Source organism: Panthera uncia (genome assembly GCF_023721935.1).
Source record: "Panthera uncia isolate 11264 chromosome B3 unlocalized genomic scaffold, Puncia_PCG_1.0 HiC_scaffold_1, whole genome shotgun sequence".
NCBI lineage: Eukaryota > Metazoa > Chordata > Mammalia > Carnivora > Felidae > Panthera > Panthera uncia.
Window position 1 is genome coordinate 62,536,371 of NW_026057582.1, and position 14,864 is coordinate 62,551,234.

At 42.2% G+C, this 14,864-nt stretch overlaps 1 protein-coding gene across 1 annotated transcript in view; it reads right to left on the reverse strand.

Annotated features, from left to right (window-relative positions):
- Positions 1 to 14,864, reverse strand: part of NPAS3 (neuronal PAS domain protein 3) — an 857,895-nt gene that overhangs the window by 23,930 nt on the left and 819,101 nt on the right. Inside the window, exons 8-9 of the mRNA XM_049612915.1 lie at positions 6,239 to 6,432; positions 1,445 to 1,551 (exon numbers count right to left, since the gene is read on the reverse strand). Coding sequence (XP_049468872.1) covers positions 1,445 to 1,551; positions 6,239 to 6,432 — 301 coding nt within the window. The remainder of the gene's footprint in view (positions 1 to 1,444; positions 1,552 to 6,238; positions 6,433 to 14,864) is intronic.

Sequence of the window (14,864 nt, forward strand, 5' to 3'; positions counted from 1 at the left end):
GCAGCATCATTTTTTTCCCCCAATTAATTGAAGAGCCATCTGCTTCTGCGATGCACAACACCCATTCATTCTTAGCAACAAGTGTGTTCCCCAAATCCCTGGTGTGCAATACCAAGGCACGCACTCAGTGTTGGGAGTAGAATCTGCTGGAGAGCAGCCTTGCAGGCAGGCTTTTCCCAGAGACGTGATGTATACAAAATTTGACACTGAACTTGGTCCCACATCAGTGTTGCTAATGCACGGTTAAAAGGCAGCACAAGATGCTCACACTTCGAGGCTTTGGCGGGCTTACTGTCTTGCCATTATGCTTTTGAAGATGCGAGTTTAAAATGAGCAAACAACAGCAAAGGGCAGGACAGACCTGAGCCAGCTCTCCTCAACCATGGCAAGAAAGGGGCGGGGGGAGGAAGTAAATTACAAAGGCCACCCGGCTAGCATTTCTACATAAAACCTTGACCGTCACGCTGTAGTATTTCATTGGTGGCCCTTGCCTGTATTTAAAACCAGAGTTCAAAACTGGGTTTAGAACATTCTAGGAAGATGAGCTGGTTGGCCCCTCATCTTTTAGGAAGACTCTACTGATTGGTCATAAAAAGGACCTCTTGTGGGAAAAGGGGCAGCCTCTTGCTAAGAGGTTCAGTAGTCTAGTGCCTTATGCTTCATGGGATTGTCCGAGGCCCTCAACACACGGTGTAAACGGCCCAGCTGAATGTGATGAGGAAAAGCTGCATGGGACCCGGTGTGGGAGTTTCTGCTTGGACCTGGCCAGAACACCATGGGTCCTTCTTTCTTCCAATGCCAAAAAAGGTACCTTGGATATCAGCTTGTGAGTCAGGAGCTGGGAACCAGACTCAAACAGCTGAGATGAGTTTCCCTCTCCTGGGAGTTGGGAGACGAGGTAAGTTTTCCTTTGAATAACCCTCTTTCCAGAAATACAGTGAAAAGACACTGCCTTTGAGAGCTGCTGTATCCACACGACGTGCTCTGCCACTGTGTCCCAGCTCCCCTGGGCCTCAGTTTTGCGGTTAGTCAAGTAGGAATTGTTAAAGTCTCTGGTCTATTTGAACTTGTCTTCTCCCTTGTATCTCTTGAAACAGAGACCACACATTTCAGAGTGGAACTTGCCCTCTAGAAAATGAAAGGGTCAAGAAAGCACTTACGACAAAGGTTTTCCCATGGCTTTATGGGAGAGAGAGCACAAGAGAACACAAAATCCTGTGTGAGGGCCTAAACATCCAGCAATTTCTCTAGGCCTGAGGTCCAGCTTTCAATCTAATTCCAACACAGGTGGAAGTGATGTAGGTCTCACTTTTTCTCACTGTGTGCTGACAGTCATCTCAAATGCACACGGGAGACACCAAGGGAAAAATCGGCACTGAAACCAAACAAGCATCGGAGAGCGATGATGCCAGCCAGGCTGTTCCCTCACACAGGAGGTACTTACGGTCCAAGTGACTGTGCCTGATGCCCTCGACGTCTTCGGCATGGATGAAATGGTAGCATCTCTTCCCTACAATGTCTACAGGGGTCAGATCCATATAATCGCTAATCCTGCAAAGAGAAGAAAATAGGCTGGAATTCAGAAAGGGGGAAGTACAGAAATTGTTCAATGACTTAGAAATACATCTACTTACAGTTTTCATTATACTGCGGGTACCCACGAGGACATGGAACTTGGAGGGAAAACCCATCACAGACAAGATTATTTCTTTAACGGACAACAGACTTTTTCAAAAGTAGGAAATGTACCAGATGAAGCAACTGTGTTTAAATAATGAGACAGGTTTTTCTTTTTTTCTTTTTTTTGGCATCAGAATACACATTTAGACAACATAATTCTGTGAAATTATTGAGAATCAGTAACAATACAAGATCCTTATTAGAAGCCAAGATAATTCAAGGTTACATAATAAAATAAAAACATGTTATGTTTATACGGAATGATTAGAGACACCTTTCATTTAAACAGATTGGTCTTCTATTGGGTATTTCCATGAAAAAGGGCTTCAGCTGCTTCTTGGCACAAAGTCCAAATTGGCATTCAAGGGATATAATTTAAATGCTGAGACATACAGATGCCTGGGGGTATTATCTTTTTTAGTCTTAGTCATTTGGGAGCTCTGCTTTCACTCCTGGCCCTTTTAACTGGTACTTTGTGGTGGATTCCACACAGAAACTTTTAAACCATTTCAGCAGCTCTTCCAGGCTTGTGCTCGACAGTACGTGTGTGTAAGCCTGTGTCATTGATTGTCCAGACGTCAATGTCCTCGGGCGGGAGCACAGAAAAATGGAACAGAAATTGGAAAACATGTTGGAGGAATCTGCCTGATTTACACAAAGACGTCAAAATGTTTATTATCCTCCTCCCTGTCCGGGTACAGGCTGGTTTTGGTCAGTCCAAAACAGAATCTATCTTTTGTTTAATGTATGTTCTTCACTGTCCCTGTGCTTTTTCTGGTTTATGGCTTACAATGTATCCAAATAGGAAGTGAGGCTTTAGAAATGACATATTTAAGAAACCTATGAGATCACTGGTGGAGAGTTCAGTCTGACCCCGAGGGCTGGGAAAGAAGGAACAAAACAAAAACAGCATAATGTGGAATATGATTAAAATACGCTACCAGTGAGTGAACTTCTCAGTGTCTAATATTAAACATTAAATAATATTTTTGGCCAAACAAGAATTCTTGGTAAGATGAGACTAAGCGGGGCAATATAAAGAATGTTTTTTTCAGAACCCCATGGTTTTCTGGTACAAAACAGAGTAGTTGGTGTTTTCCTAAAACCATTAGCTGCTTTCCAAGCACAGTTTACACCCCCTTTCTGCAAATGAGTGAACAAAGATGTCATTAAAAGGCCCTCATTGGCGTTTCTGAAATTTGCCAGCTCCCTGAAAACATTAGATGTTGGCTTTGCCTGCGGCTGCGCTAAGGAATGCAGAGGAGAAGAATGGTTTGCAGAGGGAAAAATCGGCACTGAAACCAAACAAGCATCAGAGAGGTAGGGCACAGGGCTTGAGTTTCTAGTTATCGATTCCCTAATTAAACAATAACCCCCCCCCCCTTCCCCCCCCCCCCCCCCCCCCCCCCCCCCAAGAAAAAGCCAGTCATACTTTCGGGAAGACATTCTCTAGTTTACTGTTTATTTGAATGAAATCCTTCAGAACCAGAGAACTTTACCGTGGCGAATGTGACCAGCTCAGTGTTCAGAGACCTCTTAATACACATGTAGAAAGCCCAGACCAGTCTGATGACCTATATCAGGATTAGAATCCTAATGGCCCTTGGTATTGTGAGCCTCAGTTTCCTTATCTGTAAAAACAACTGAAGTGGTTGGGGAGGGGATGAACGAACGAAATGAAATGAACACAGCACAGTGCCTGGAATACAGGGTAGGCCTTTTCCTCAGATAAGCAATTACCTTTAACACAGGTCTTTTTAAAATAACTTGTATCATTTTCAGTTGGGAAGTAATACTATATTGTATTGGCTAATAAGGGGTTGTGGAAAATAGTTTTTTTTTCTTTTCTTTTTTTTTTTTTTTTAAAGGGAAGAAAGAAAGCTTAAAGTGGGTCACAGAAAATGATCTCAATTACTGGAGTGGTACCATAAGGCACTCGGGTCCATGAAGCAGAATTAATCAATCTGTGATCACAGGAATGAAAATTAAGTGAGGGCTTTGGGATAGGGCAATCACCGGGAGCAGGTAAATAAGATGAGGCTCTGTTTTTTTGGAGAGGGTGGTGGTAGTAAATCTAAATCAAGGGAGCCGACATATGTTTTCAAAGAAGCAAAGCCATAGGTCATCGGACTTAGTATCCACCTCCCTGGCTTGGATCCCCATCTCCAGCATTCTGTGTTTTTAATCAGAATAAACAGCTTTGTGGGCTATAATCGTGTTCTGTAATGGATGGGTAGATATGAAAGGTCCCCTTCAGTGGTTAGTCTGATTGATTCCTTACCACTCAGCCTGACTTCTGTAAAAAAAAAAAAAAAAAAAAAAAGTGACAAGGGATACAGGAAGGCCCACAAGGAGCTAAATGTCTTTTTTTTTTTCTTTTTCCTTCTTTCTCCTTTTTTTTTTTGTTTTTTGTTTTTTGTTTTTTTTAAATCTGCCACCTTTGGGTTCAAATTGTGACATTGGGCATACCATTTGACCTTTCTCTCTAAACTGAAACTGCCTGAGGTTGATGAAGACAGTGGCAACATCCATCTTCCAGAAGTGCCCTGAAGCTTAAATGAGATGGTGTACCCAATGAGCTTTGCACATTGCCGAGTGTGGAGTTAGTGTTCAATAAACATTAACTACCTTCATTATCACTTGCGAACCTTAGCTGATCATTTTGGCTAACCGTCTTTCCTGATAGTCTTTGGCCATTCCGGAAGACCTCTCACATAGCCAAGTATGCAGTCACAATGATAAAAATGTCAACAAATGCCAACAAAACTTGAAAAACAGAGTTAGAGTTACTCATTAAATAATAGTCACGGGTTCATGGTATCTTCTAACCCAGCGAACACTAATAGCTCAGGTGGGTGTCTTTTTCCCCCCGTGAATTCTTTCCTCTGAATCGAATCCTGACCAGAAATGGTAGGCATATCTAACTTGGTCTCCACATCTTCAGTGCTTCCCAGTGGAACTGAATGCAGGTGCCGTCCGTCTTCCTCTTGGTGAGGCCCTGGAGAGGTCAATTACGCAAGCTGCTTGACCATTCTGCTCTTATTTCCCCTCTGAAAGCACTAACAGGGCTCAGTGAATATACACTGCCTTTATGCCTGACAATAGTCTGTGCGACAAAAGCACCCTCTCAAAATGGCCTCAGTAACTCTCTCGGTGGCACCAGCAGATGGATGGTATCACTAAAGCTTCCTTCTCATGGCTGATACATGCGGGGTTCCTCTTCACTTTTCTCCCTGGGCCCCGTGATTCTCTCTTCCTCAAATCAGTCTCATGATGGGCTTGTGACTTCTAGGTGAAAGGTCTGAGGGGGCACTGTCCCATTTCCTTGTCCCTTGCTTTGCACTTAATGGAAAAAGTGAACTTTTCAACCAGAGGCTAAAAAGTCCTTTTATCCCAGCTCAGTGGTAAGGAAGGACTGCCAAATCATTTATACGATGAGTCTTTTTTTTTTTTTTTTAATTTATAAAAACAAAATCCTCAGGATTACAATGTTTTATTTAATAGTTTTGAAAAATTCTCACCCTTTTTCCTCTGTGGGCCTCAAATTCTCGTTTTTTCCTCTACATGTGTTGTGGCCTGAATGTGTCCCTCCTACCACTGAATGTATATATTGAAGCCTTTTTACCCAATGTGATAGTATGAGACGGTGGGGCCTTTGGGAGGTAATTAGGTTTAGATGAGGTCATGGGGATAGAGCCCCCATGATGGGATTAATGTCCTCCTAAGAAGAGGAAGGGACCAGAGTGCTCTCGGTCCTTTGTGAAGACGCAGCAAGACGTCTGCTACCTACAAACCAGGAAGTGGGCTCTAACCTGGAACCTAATTAGCTTGTACCTTTAAAAAAAAAACTTTTTTTTTTTTTTTCCTGGAAGAGAGAGTGGCTGGAGCAGGGGAGAGGAGCCAAGGGAGAGAGAGAATCTTAAGTAGGCTCCATGCTTAGTGAGGAGCCCAACATGGGGACCCACGACCCTGGGATCATGACCTGAACTGAAATCAAGAGTCGGATGCTCAACCGACTGAGCCACCCAGCAGCCCCAGCTTGTACCTTGGTCTTGGGCTTCCCAGTCTCCAGAACTGTGAGAAATACGTGCCTGTTGTTGAAGTCCCCCAGATAGTAATGTGTTATAGCAGCCAGGCAGGCAGTAAGACAGTGTGCTGAATGCCTGTATGAACACTGTCCATCGTGAGGCTGGGCCCTCACAGTAGTCAGGAAGTGGGTCTGGCTGAGACATCAGGAGATACCTTTCACTGCATAATTCTGCCAAACGTCTCAGCCCTGCTCTCTCCTTGGGTTCTCGGCCAAAATGGGTCTTAATTATAGCATATGGCTGTCTGGGTGTCCCAATTCATTCCATTGTTGTCCCTAATGTAAATCAGGACGGCAATGTAAATTTTGAATAAAAAGCATGTTTGGTGTCAGTCCAAGCAGCCATTAAAAATAAGATCAGGATTTATAATGAGCCTCACTGGGAGAGTAAAATCCTTCAGACTGCTGAAAACACCAACCTTCACCAATGTGTAACACACAACAGAGGAAATGAAAACAAAAACAAAGTACCTATTTTCACAGTAAATGATATTGAGGTCCATATTTACTCGAGTGACGAACATATGGCAGTCAATTCTGACTTCATTGATCGTAGGGGGAGGCAGGGCATGAGCCACAACCACAAGACCCATGATTTGGCTGGGAACGGTCCTCCCGTGGGATAGTGACACCCTCAGTCGTAGCCGGCCTGTTATGTGAATCACCTGTAATAGAACATTAAGTACACGACACAGTCAAATTTACATCTGGGATGTGACAGTATTTCTTGCAAGAAATGCAAAATTACATCTGGAACAACCAACATTAGCTTGTATCTTCTGTAATCATAATGGCTGTCAAAATGCCCTTGATGTCCTCAAGGCAGGGACAAAAGAGAAATAATATTATATGCTGAGCTTTTCTCAGTGCGGCATTATTATTGTGCAATTCTATTTTCAGGACTTTTTCTTTCCCTTTATTCTTCTTCTCCTCCTCCTCCTCTCTCTCTCTCTATCTCTCTGTCTCTCTTTACATTTAGAGGAAGCGTATAACCAGTTAAAATGACCAGAAAGTTGAGCAATGAGCTGCAAAAAGAAATGTTTGCATTATCAGCACTTGTTAATGGATGATGTTTGTCTGTCTCCAGATCTGTACTGAGTGGATTACAATGGCCATCTCCTTTCAGAAGTATGGCTCATAGCTTTCCTTTGCTGGGGGGGTTTGATATTGCAAAAAGGCCAAAGCCTCCAATGAGCAAGTCTTAGTGACCATGACATGAATGGGCCTTTTAGAGCATAGATACTCCATGTTAGAAATCACTGAGTTACCAGTAATGCTGTGATTTAGTGCTCTATGGGGTTGGAGATCAGAGGACTTTGGCCTATCATTTGTTCCTTGAGCTCGTTCTAAAGCAGGATCAGGAAATTTGCACCATTTTGGTGGCTTGTTTGGTTACTTGTGCAGACACAGGAGGGAGAATGTTGGGCTGTCATTTTTGGTTTCTTAGCCAAAGTATACCCTAGATAGTCCAAGCCATCTAGAACCAAATGAAAGTGGTTCGTCTTTGTCACACATTTTAAACAGTATTTTTACAGACGTCCTTTTAAAAGTTGCTTTGCTTGTAAACTACACATAGAAGGACAGCCATAATGTCAACTTCTTTAAGCGATGTTTTGAGGAAACAAATCATAAAAGTATGGAAAGTATAAAGGATTTGTGTATTTTGTGATGATGGAAGTTGTGTGGGGTGGTGGGGGGAGGAGGGTGTTGGAGGCATGCGCGCACACGCGTGTGTGTGTGTGTGTGTGTGTGTGTGTGTGTGTGTGTACTCTATGTTCCTAGGATGGTGCTACAGTGTGGGTGGGCCTCCAAAACTAGGTTGTAGATGTAATCACTGTGATTCACTGTACCAGGGAGGTCGGTTTAGTAGCTAACCAAGTTCTCCCTTTGGTTTGCCTCTCCAAAAATGCATCATTGACCATCAAACCATCTTTTGAGATTGTTGGCTTCCCTCTTTGCCATAAGGAACTGAAGTGGGAAGTAGATCTCTGGCCTCCCAGGAACAGTAGGATCTAATGCCTGCTCTCCTTTGCAGGGGCTTGACTGGTAATTCCTTTTTCATTTTGTTTTTGTTTCCCTCAAGTTACTCAGTTTTCCAAAAGCAAGCCACACCGCTGTCAGTCAAGAGGCAGGATCAAAGCTTATGGGGCTGCTCTTCGGAGTCCTGGTGTCCTAAAGAATACCTCTTTCCCTGTTCCCTTTACATTTGCACCCAGAGCTGCAGATCTGGAAACACCAACGAGAAGGATTATTTAGGGTATTTCAGGAGCAGCTTTTTGACCACCCACATTTGAAGTTGACTAAATTCATACTTAATGCACCTTTGCTTTAAGCTTTGGTCAGACGAGCTACTTTATGAATATTTGAAAATGTTCCTAGAGGCACGGATGCTAAAACACCATCACAGACACACATTTTTGTAAGACCTCATTAACTAATAAAGAAATAGCTAAAAGAAATGGGATTAACTTCACAGGAGGGGTGTTAACAGGCCCTGGTCCTCCTCTCAGCTAGGCTTACGTAGATGCTCATTTATCATTATCTGTCTTGTTTTATCAGGAACTCTCAGCTTCTTGGAAAAACAGATCTATAAATGCTCAAGAAAATACTCACTCAGAAATGATATGATAAATAAATCCCCACTTGGTATTCTATTCCAAAGCAATTTATGGGCTTCTGGGCTAGAAAGCATTTTGAGAAGGCAGAGAGGCTACTGCGGGGAGCTGTCTGTATGTCAGATTTACCTGTGCACCGCCCACCCCCCCCCCCCTAATCTCCAGCTTTGCCTGTGGCCATCGAGGGGTTGAATGGGGTCCACAGTTGGGTCCAATAGGGGTCTAGATTTGCCATTTTCTGATTTTGTTACCCAGGACGAGTCGCTCAACCTCTCTGCATCTCGATTTTCTTTTCTGTAAAATGGGGATAATCATATTCTGCAGTTAGGTTATGAAAGTGAAAGGTGATAAGGGAGGTGAACACTTTCTAAATTGCAAAGAAGTGTCCAAATTTCATTATAATTCTGTTTGCTTTTTAAAATATCAGCTGAATCATAAGGGTGAGGCCTGATTACTAATTTAATCTTGACCAAAAGTCTAATAAATGAATTCTTCTTATTTTAAGGGATCATAAAATTTCATGTTTGAAAGAAATTTTGGGAGAGTCTATCTTAGGTCCTTCTCCTTTTCTTTTTTCTTTTTCTTTTTTGTTTTAGTGGAAAAGAGGTTTCTAGAAAGTTCATTTCCTACCCAGATTCACCTAACTCAGAAATTGCAAAAGCCTGGAATTCAGGTTTTTAGGTCTTGTTGGAGTGTCATTTCAACTTTGTTATGCCTATATGATTTCTGTGTTCATATTCATATTGAATGAAATGTTACAAGTTAATACCAGATGCCAACTCACTACTTCACGTAAACTGTATATGAACCTTTAAAAAGATTTCATTTGGGGCACCTGGGTAGCTCAGTCAGTTAAGCCTCCAACTTTGGTTCAGGTCATGATCTCATGGTTTGTGAGTTCAAGTCCTGCATCAGGCTCTGTGCTGACAGCTCAGAGCCTGGAGCTTGCTTCAGATTCTATGTCTTCTTCCCCCCGCCCCCCCACTGACACTGTGTGTGTGTCTCTCTCTCTCTTTCTCAAAAATAAATAAAACATTAAAAAATTAAAAACAAAAAAGTTTTCATTTCTAACCAGAAGCTCTGGTTATTTGAAAAGTCTTTGAGAAGCAGTAAAAACTAAGGTGAAGAGAAAATAGGGGCACCTGGGTGGCTCAGTTAAATGTCCTACTTTGGCTCAGGTCATGATCTTGTGACTCATGAGTTCAAGCCCTACATCGGGCTCTGTGCTGATGGCTCAGAGTCTGGAGCCTGCTTCGGATTCTGTTTCCTTCTCTCTCTGCCCTTCCCCCATTCATGCTCTGTCTCTCCTTCAAAAATAAACATTAAAAAAAAGTTTAAAAAAAAAGATAAAGTAATGAAATAACGAATGTAGTAATTAAACAGTCAGGAAATGTCAAAGAACAGTCAGAGGATATGTTTGTCTATATGTAGGTACCTCTGGTGGTAAGGGAGGTTGAGATTGATGAGAAGAAAGGAGTATCTATTTAGATCCACACTTGGTTTTTGGGTTTAAATTAATGCATTTTTCCAAATCGACTTCATAATGCAGATAGTTTTTTTTCCCCATGTGACAGCTATGTTCAAATTTTAGAAACATGTCTGACAGCACATATTCAAACACAAAGAGAGTTGAATTTTCACTTTGTAGATGTTTTGAAGACCTGGCATGTAGTGTAAAGAGTATTGTCAGAAGGGCTGGGGTTCAAATCCTACTCTGGCACTGTATGGCCATGTGACTATGATGTTCAGAGAATTGAAATGACTTAATTGATTTTCCAGGCCAGTGTAATAGAGATTAAAAAGCTTATACAAAGAGAATAAGTATTGTATAAAGGTGTCTTTATTTTCTTAATAAGGCATCTTTGTTTTCTTCATCAAGGGGTATAATATTGGTGCTTTAGTTTCTCAAACATACTATGTGCAAGGGACCTTACTAGGTACCAGGGAGAAGACCACAGTGAATCAGAGGTAAACTTGTCCTCAAAAAGTTTACGAATTACACAGTGGGAGGAGACATGTATAATTACTTGTAATATTGTACTACTGGGAGATGATACAGTGTCTGATAAAGAAAGTGGTTCTCCATCCTGGTTATGTGACAAAATACCCTATGAGGCTTTATTAACACATGGGTTCCCAGGCTCTGTCACTTAGATATTCTAATTGGGTTGGACTGGGCTGGGGTCTAGCATTTGCTTGTTTTTTAAAGCTTCAAAGGTGATACCTGCTTTTGGAGAATATCTGGCTAATGGGTTTGGAGTTAAACCAGTGGTTCTCAACCATGTTAAAGTTGGAGTACCCAGGGAGTACTTAAAAATCCTATGTCTAAACTGCACCCAAGACCAGCTGACTATAGATCTCTGGGGGCCTTCCCAGGTCTGATAGGGCTGCTGAAAGGATTAAGGGAAAAGGAATATAAAGTGCCTACATATGTGCCTGATACGCAGTGTAAATACTCACAAATACAATTTTGGTTAAGTAACAAGTATGCACCATAAGAAAGATATAGAATAGGAGCTTGGAGAGGTCAGGGTAGGTAGGTAGGAAATGCTTTTGGAAAAATGGATCAGGAAGGTTATGTGAAACTGGCATTATAATAAATTGTTGATGTGTAAGATATGATCATAGAATGGTGAAAGAGGTTTCCAGATGGAGAAAGGGCTAGAACAAATAATATAAAAGGGAACCTATCAGGGAGCCCAGGTCTCCAGGAGTGTTTCAGTTGGTGTGAGCAGGAGAAGAGACTGAGATGGGCCAAAATGGCAGGTACAAGGAGTGGAAATGAGCAACAATGGGACATGGGGAGAAGCACCTGTTTTGTGCCTGTTTCATAGGATGATGATGAGATAGACTAAATGGTAATTGGGAGTGGAAGAATTGCTGACAGAGGGACAAGAAAGATTTCTCTGTGGACCTTTTGTATTTGAGCAGCTTGGAGAGCTCCTGGACAAGGTGTCCTGGGGAGAGCTAGAAAAAGGGGTTGGAAACATAAGAGATGATAGTTGAAGGAATCGTTTTTGGAAGGTGGTCCCCCTCCCCACTCCTCTGTGATAGTTGAAACCAAGTTCAATGGAATCACCAATGAAGAAAATACAGAGAGATGAGAGAATGGCATAGGCATTCCTCCAACCCCCACTCTGAGTATTTGAAACTTCTGTTTTCCTCTAAATTGACGTTCTCTTGTTCCCTCAAGATTACTTTTGTTAGAAAAAAAAGTGAAAATTTCTGAAAACTCTAATTATCCCTTTTCTCCATCGACAAATCCATTCTGGCATAAATGCCAAGCCTGCCATATTGTGTACAGATCCCAGTGGTAACATCCGATAGAAGCACGGCTCCCTTGTAAAGTTAAGTAGGTAAATGGGAAATGATTTTAAATACAAACATACAAGCATAAATACTAACACAATGTCAAGAAGATGAAACTATAGAAATAGCATAGCTATGGTAAAATGGAAGGCGTATCGTGGCATAGAAATAACATCCAACTGGAAAATAGAACATTTGATGTAGTTCTGGTCTGGTAATTTTGGCAAGTAAACTAGATTGTCCAGGGTAGCATTCTTCAGATAAAAAATGGAGGATAAGAATCAGGTGATGATACTTAGGGTTCTTGCTGAGTTCTAGAGAATTCTATGACCTAATGCTCCATAGAGTGGCCTTTACTGTGCTGTATCACTATCCTTCCCCACTCCCTCACTCTGCTACAACTCCATGGTGAAGACAGGAGCTTCAGAGTACGGCTGCAAGTTAATAAATGCAGAGTTTCCTTCAAGAATTAATCAATAGGGTTCTATGGGTCATATCTGAGTTGAAACAATGCTTTGGTTTTGGCCAATGCCAGGTAAAAATTGCATCTGTGTTCTAAAGGTTCATCTTCGTCTGGTCTTAAATCTAATCTACAGACACTCTTCAGAAGAGATTTCTGAACGAAGGGATTCTTTGCCCCCGAGCTCAATTTTATAGAAGAGCTCAATCCTCATGCTTTCTTTCATTGTTCTTGTTTTATCATAAAGAGCTGTACAAAAATGCTAAATCCTGTATTTTCCTAAACCCCTTACACAGCGTTGCCCAGATGCCAGCCACAGTGAAGCAGAATGTGCAGCCCTTTTGAGTTGAAATCCTCCCATCTTTGATAAAAATGTCCAAATTAGCATTATCTGACAGTCCCATATTGAAGGAATCATTGCTTGACTTTTATTTTTCTTCTGATATACCCAGCGGATGTGCACAATGCTGTACGTACATGTCCACAGAGTTTAGGACGAGTGTGGGAGTGTTAACAAGCCACGTTTCTTGGACAAATATATATTTCTCTTCCTGCCATATGCTCCTTTCAGTCATCTGTTAGTGATAAACACTTAGATGTGCTCCACTAATATGTTCTCATTATAAACAAGCCCATCACAAAGACCTTGATAAAACCTCCCCTCTGTCAATACTTTAGGAAAGAAAGTCCGTGACAGAAAAATACATCTGGAAGCTATTCTCCATTCTTTTAGGAATAAATTTCAGTACTAGTAATATGAAACGTTTTCTTTATCAAAAGGAAATGCTAAGTATTATGTGCATTATTTTCCGCATATAATGTAAAGTACAGAATAGGGCTAGGCAAATAGGAACAAAAAAAAGCTGCAGGCATGAGAAAACTATAGATTCCCTGGGTTTAGAGTATCTTCAGAGATTTTTCACTTGTCCTTTAAGGGAATCCAAATTTACCTTAAAAATTAAGCTTCCTTCTGGCACTCTGGTCTTTTCTCTCTTATTCCCTTGTAGAAGCCTGGTTCAGCATACAGATCATCAAATCAGTAGCTCAGGTGGGAAAGTCAGCTAATTATTTTTAAGAGATGGGGGCTTTGAGGTGGCCCCCAACCTGCTGAAAGATAAGGGCTTAGCCCGGTCTTCTGAGCCTAAACATGTAGCCCACAGCATAACAACTTAATCTAAACCAGCATGACGATATCAACCCCATGTAAATTACTTGAGGCAAATTTTTAGGGAATGGGTTTCCCAGATTTAGACCATATTCATAGGTTGGAGAATAAGCCTGAACAGGTCTCTCTGTCCCTGTCTGACTCCTACCACCTAGGTCTTTGCACAAGTCCTGAGAACACCAAACCAAACGAAAAAAGTTTAGCAGAGACCAAGTACTTGTCTGTAGAGGCAAGCCCCACAGACAAGAGGGCTCATAACTGAAGGAGGTGCCATTGGACCCTGTGAGCACAGGAGAACACTAGAATGCCTTTCTCTTCCCTTTCTTGGATCTCATTTATATTTCTAGAGACTAGTTCTGTGTTGTCCTAATTCACAGTGGGACCTGAGCAACTGGGGATAAGAAAAGACAGAAGAGGGAAAAGGTGACTTCTCAAGGCAGAGGTGAGATTTGGGGGAGGTGAGATTCAGAGGAAAATGAGGTGTTCAGGGAGTGGGTGAAAATGGAGACCTCCAGGGCCCCGAGGGGGATGCAGCAGGAGAGGTGGTCCTGCAACGGTCCTCATCAAGCAGGTGCAAAGATGGCCATCAGCTCAGGAACCACACGGTGGCGGGAAGCTTTCTGGGAGTCTGTCCCTGAGAACTTCTCTAAGATCAGGGATCTTCAATACTGGGCAGGATTCAGCATTTAAGGCTAGAGGACCAGCGACAACTAGGGAGGGTCTCAGATGGGCTCAACTTAAGGGAAGCTCTGGCAGTAGAGAAGAGCGGAGGTGAGCCTGGGTATCTGGGAAGCATCCTGGCCAAAGTTAAGAAAGAGGAATCTTGGCAGAAGCCATTCCTTGGATAAAAGGGCTACAATGAGCAAGAGACGCATTGAGCTCATGAGCAAGTGACTTAATATCAGGGACTCAGTTTGGTTTGAATAGAAACGAGGTGAGGGGCAGGACGGATGTAATTGGAGCACAGCCGGTCAGATGCTTACTCTGAGTCCTAAAAAGACTCCATGAAGGTGGGTTCAGGAAGCGGACAGACCTGAAAGGTGAGGGCATTTCTGACCGTAGAAAGCAGAGGAAGGGAGGAAGTGGGGGCTAATTTCTCTACTCTTCCGGAGATACTAAAACCCTGAAGGAAAAGACACCTGCACAAGCATGCATGCCTCCTGTTATAGATAAAGTCAACTCATACAAACACCCAATGCTGATATCAGGGATTTATGTTAAAAAACAAAAACAAAACAAAACCCTCTAGGGTTAGTGGTTTTTACATACACAAGAATGACCTGGAGAGCTTATTAATCAGATGGATTCCCAGTCCTGCCCCCCCCCCCAAAAAAAAAAAAAAACCCTTTGGATTCTTTAAATCAAGGGAGGGACCTGGGAATCTGCATTCACCAAGCACTGCAAGCCATCCCCACAAGGGCCATCTACCTGCAGCATCCTCTTTATCTAAAGAGCAAAATGAATCCAGAGATCTTAATGAAGATGACCTAGAGGCTGATCACAGACTGCCTCTTAAATAAGTGAAGACAAACATATATTTATGGTTAA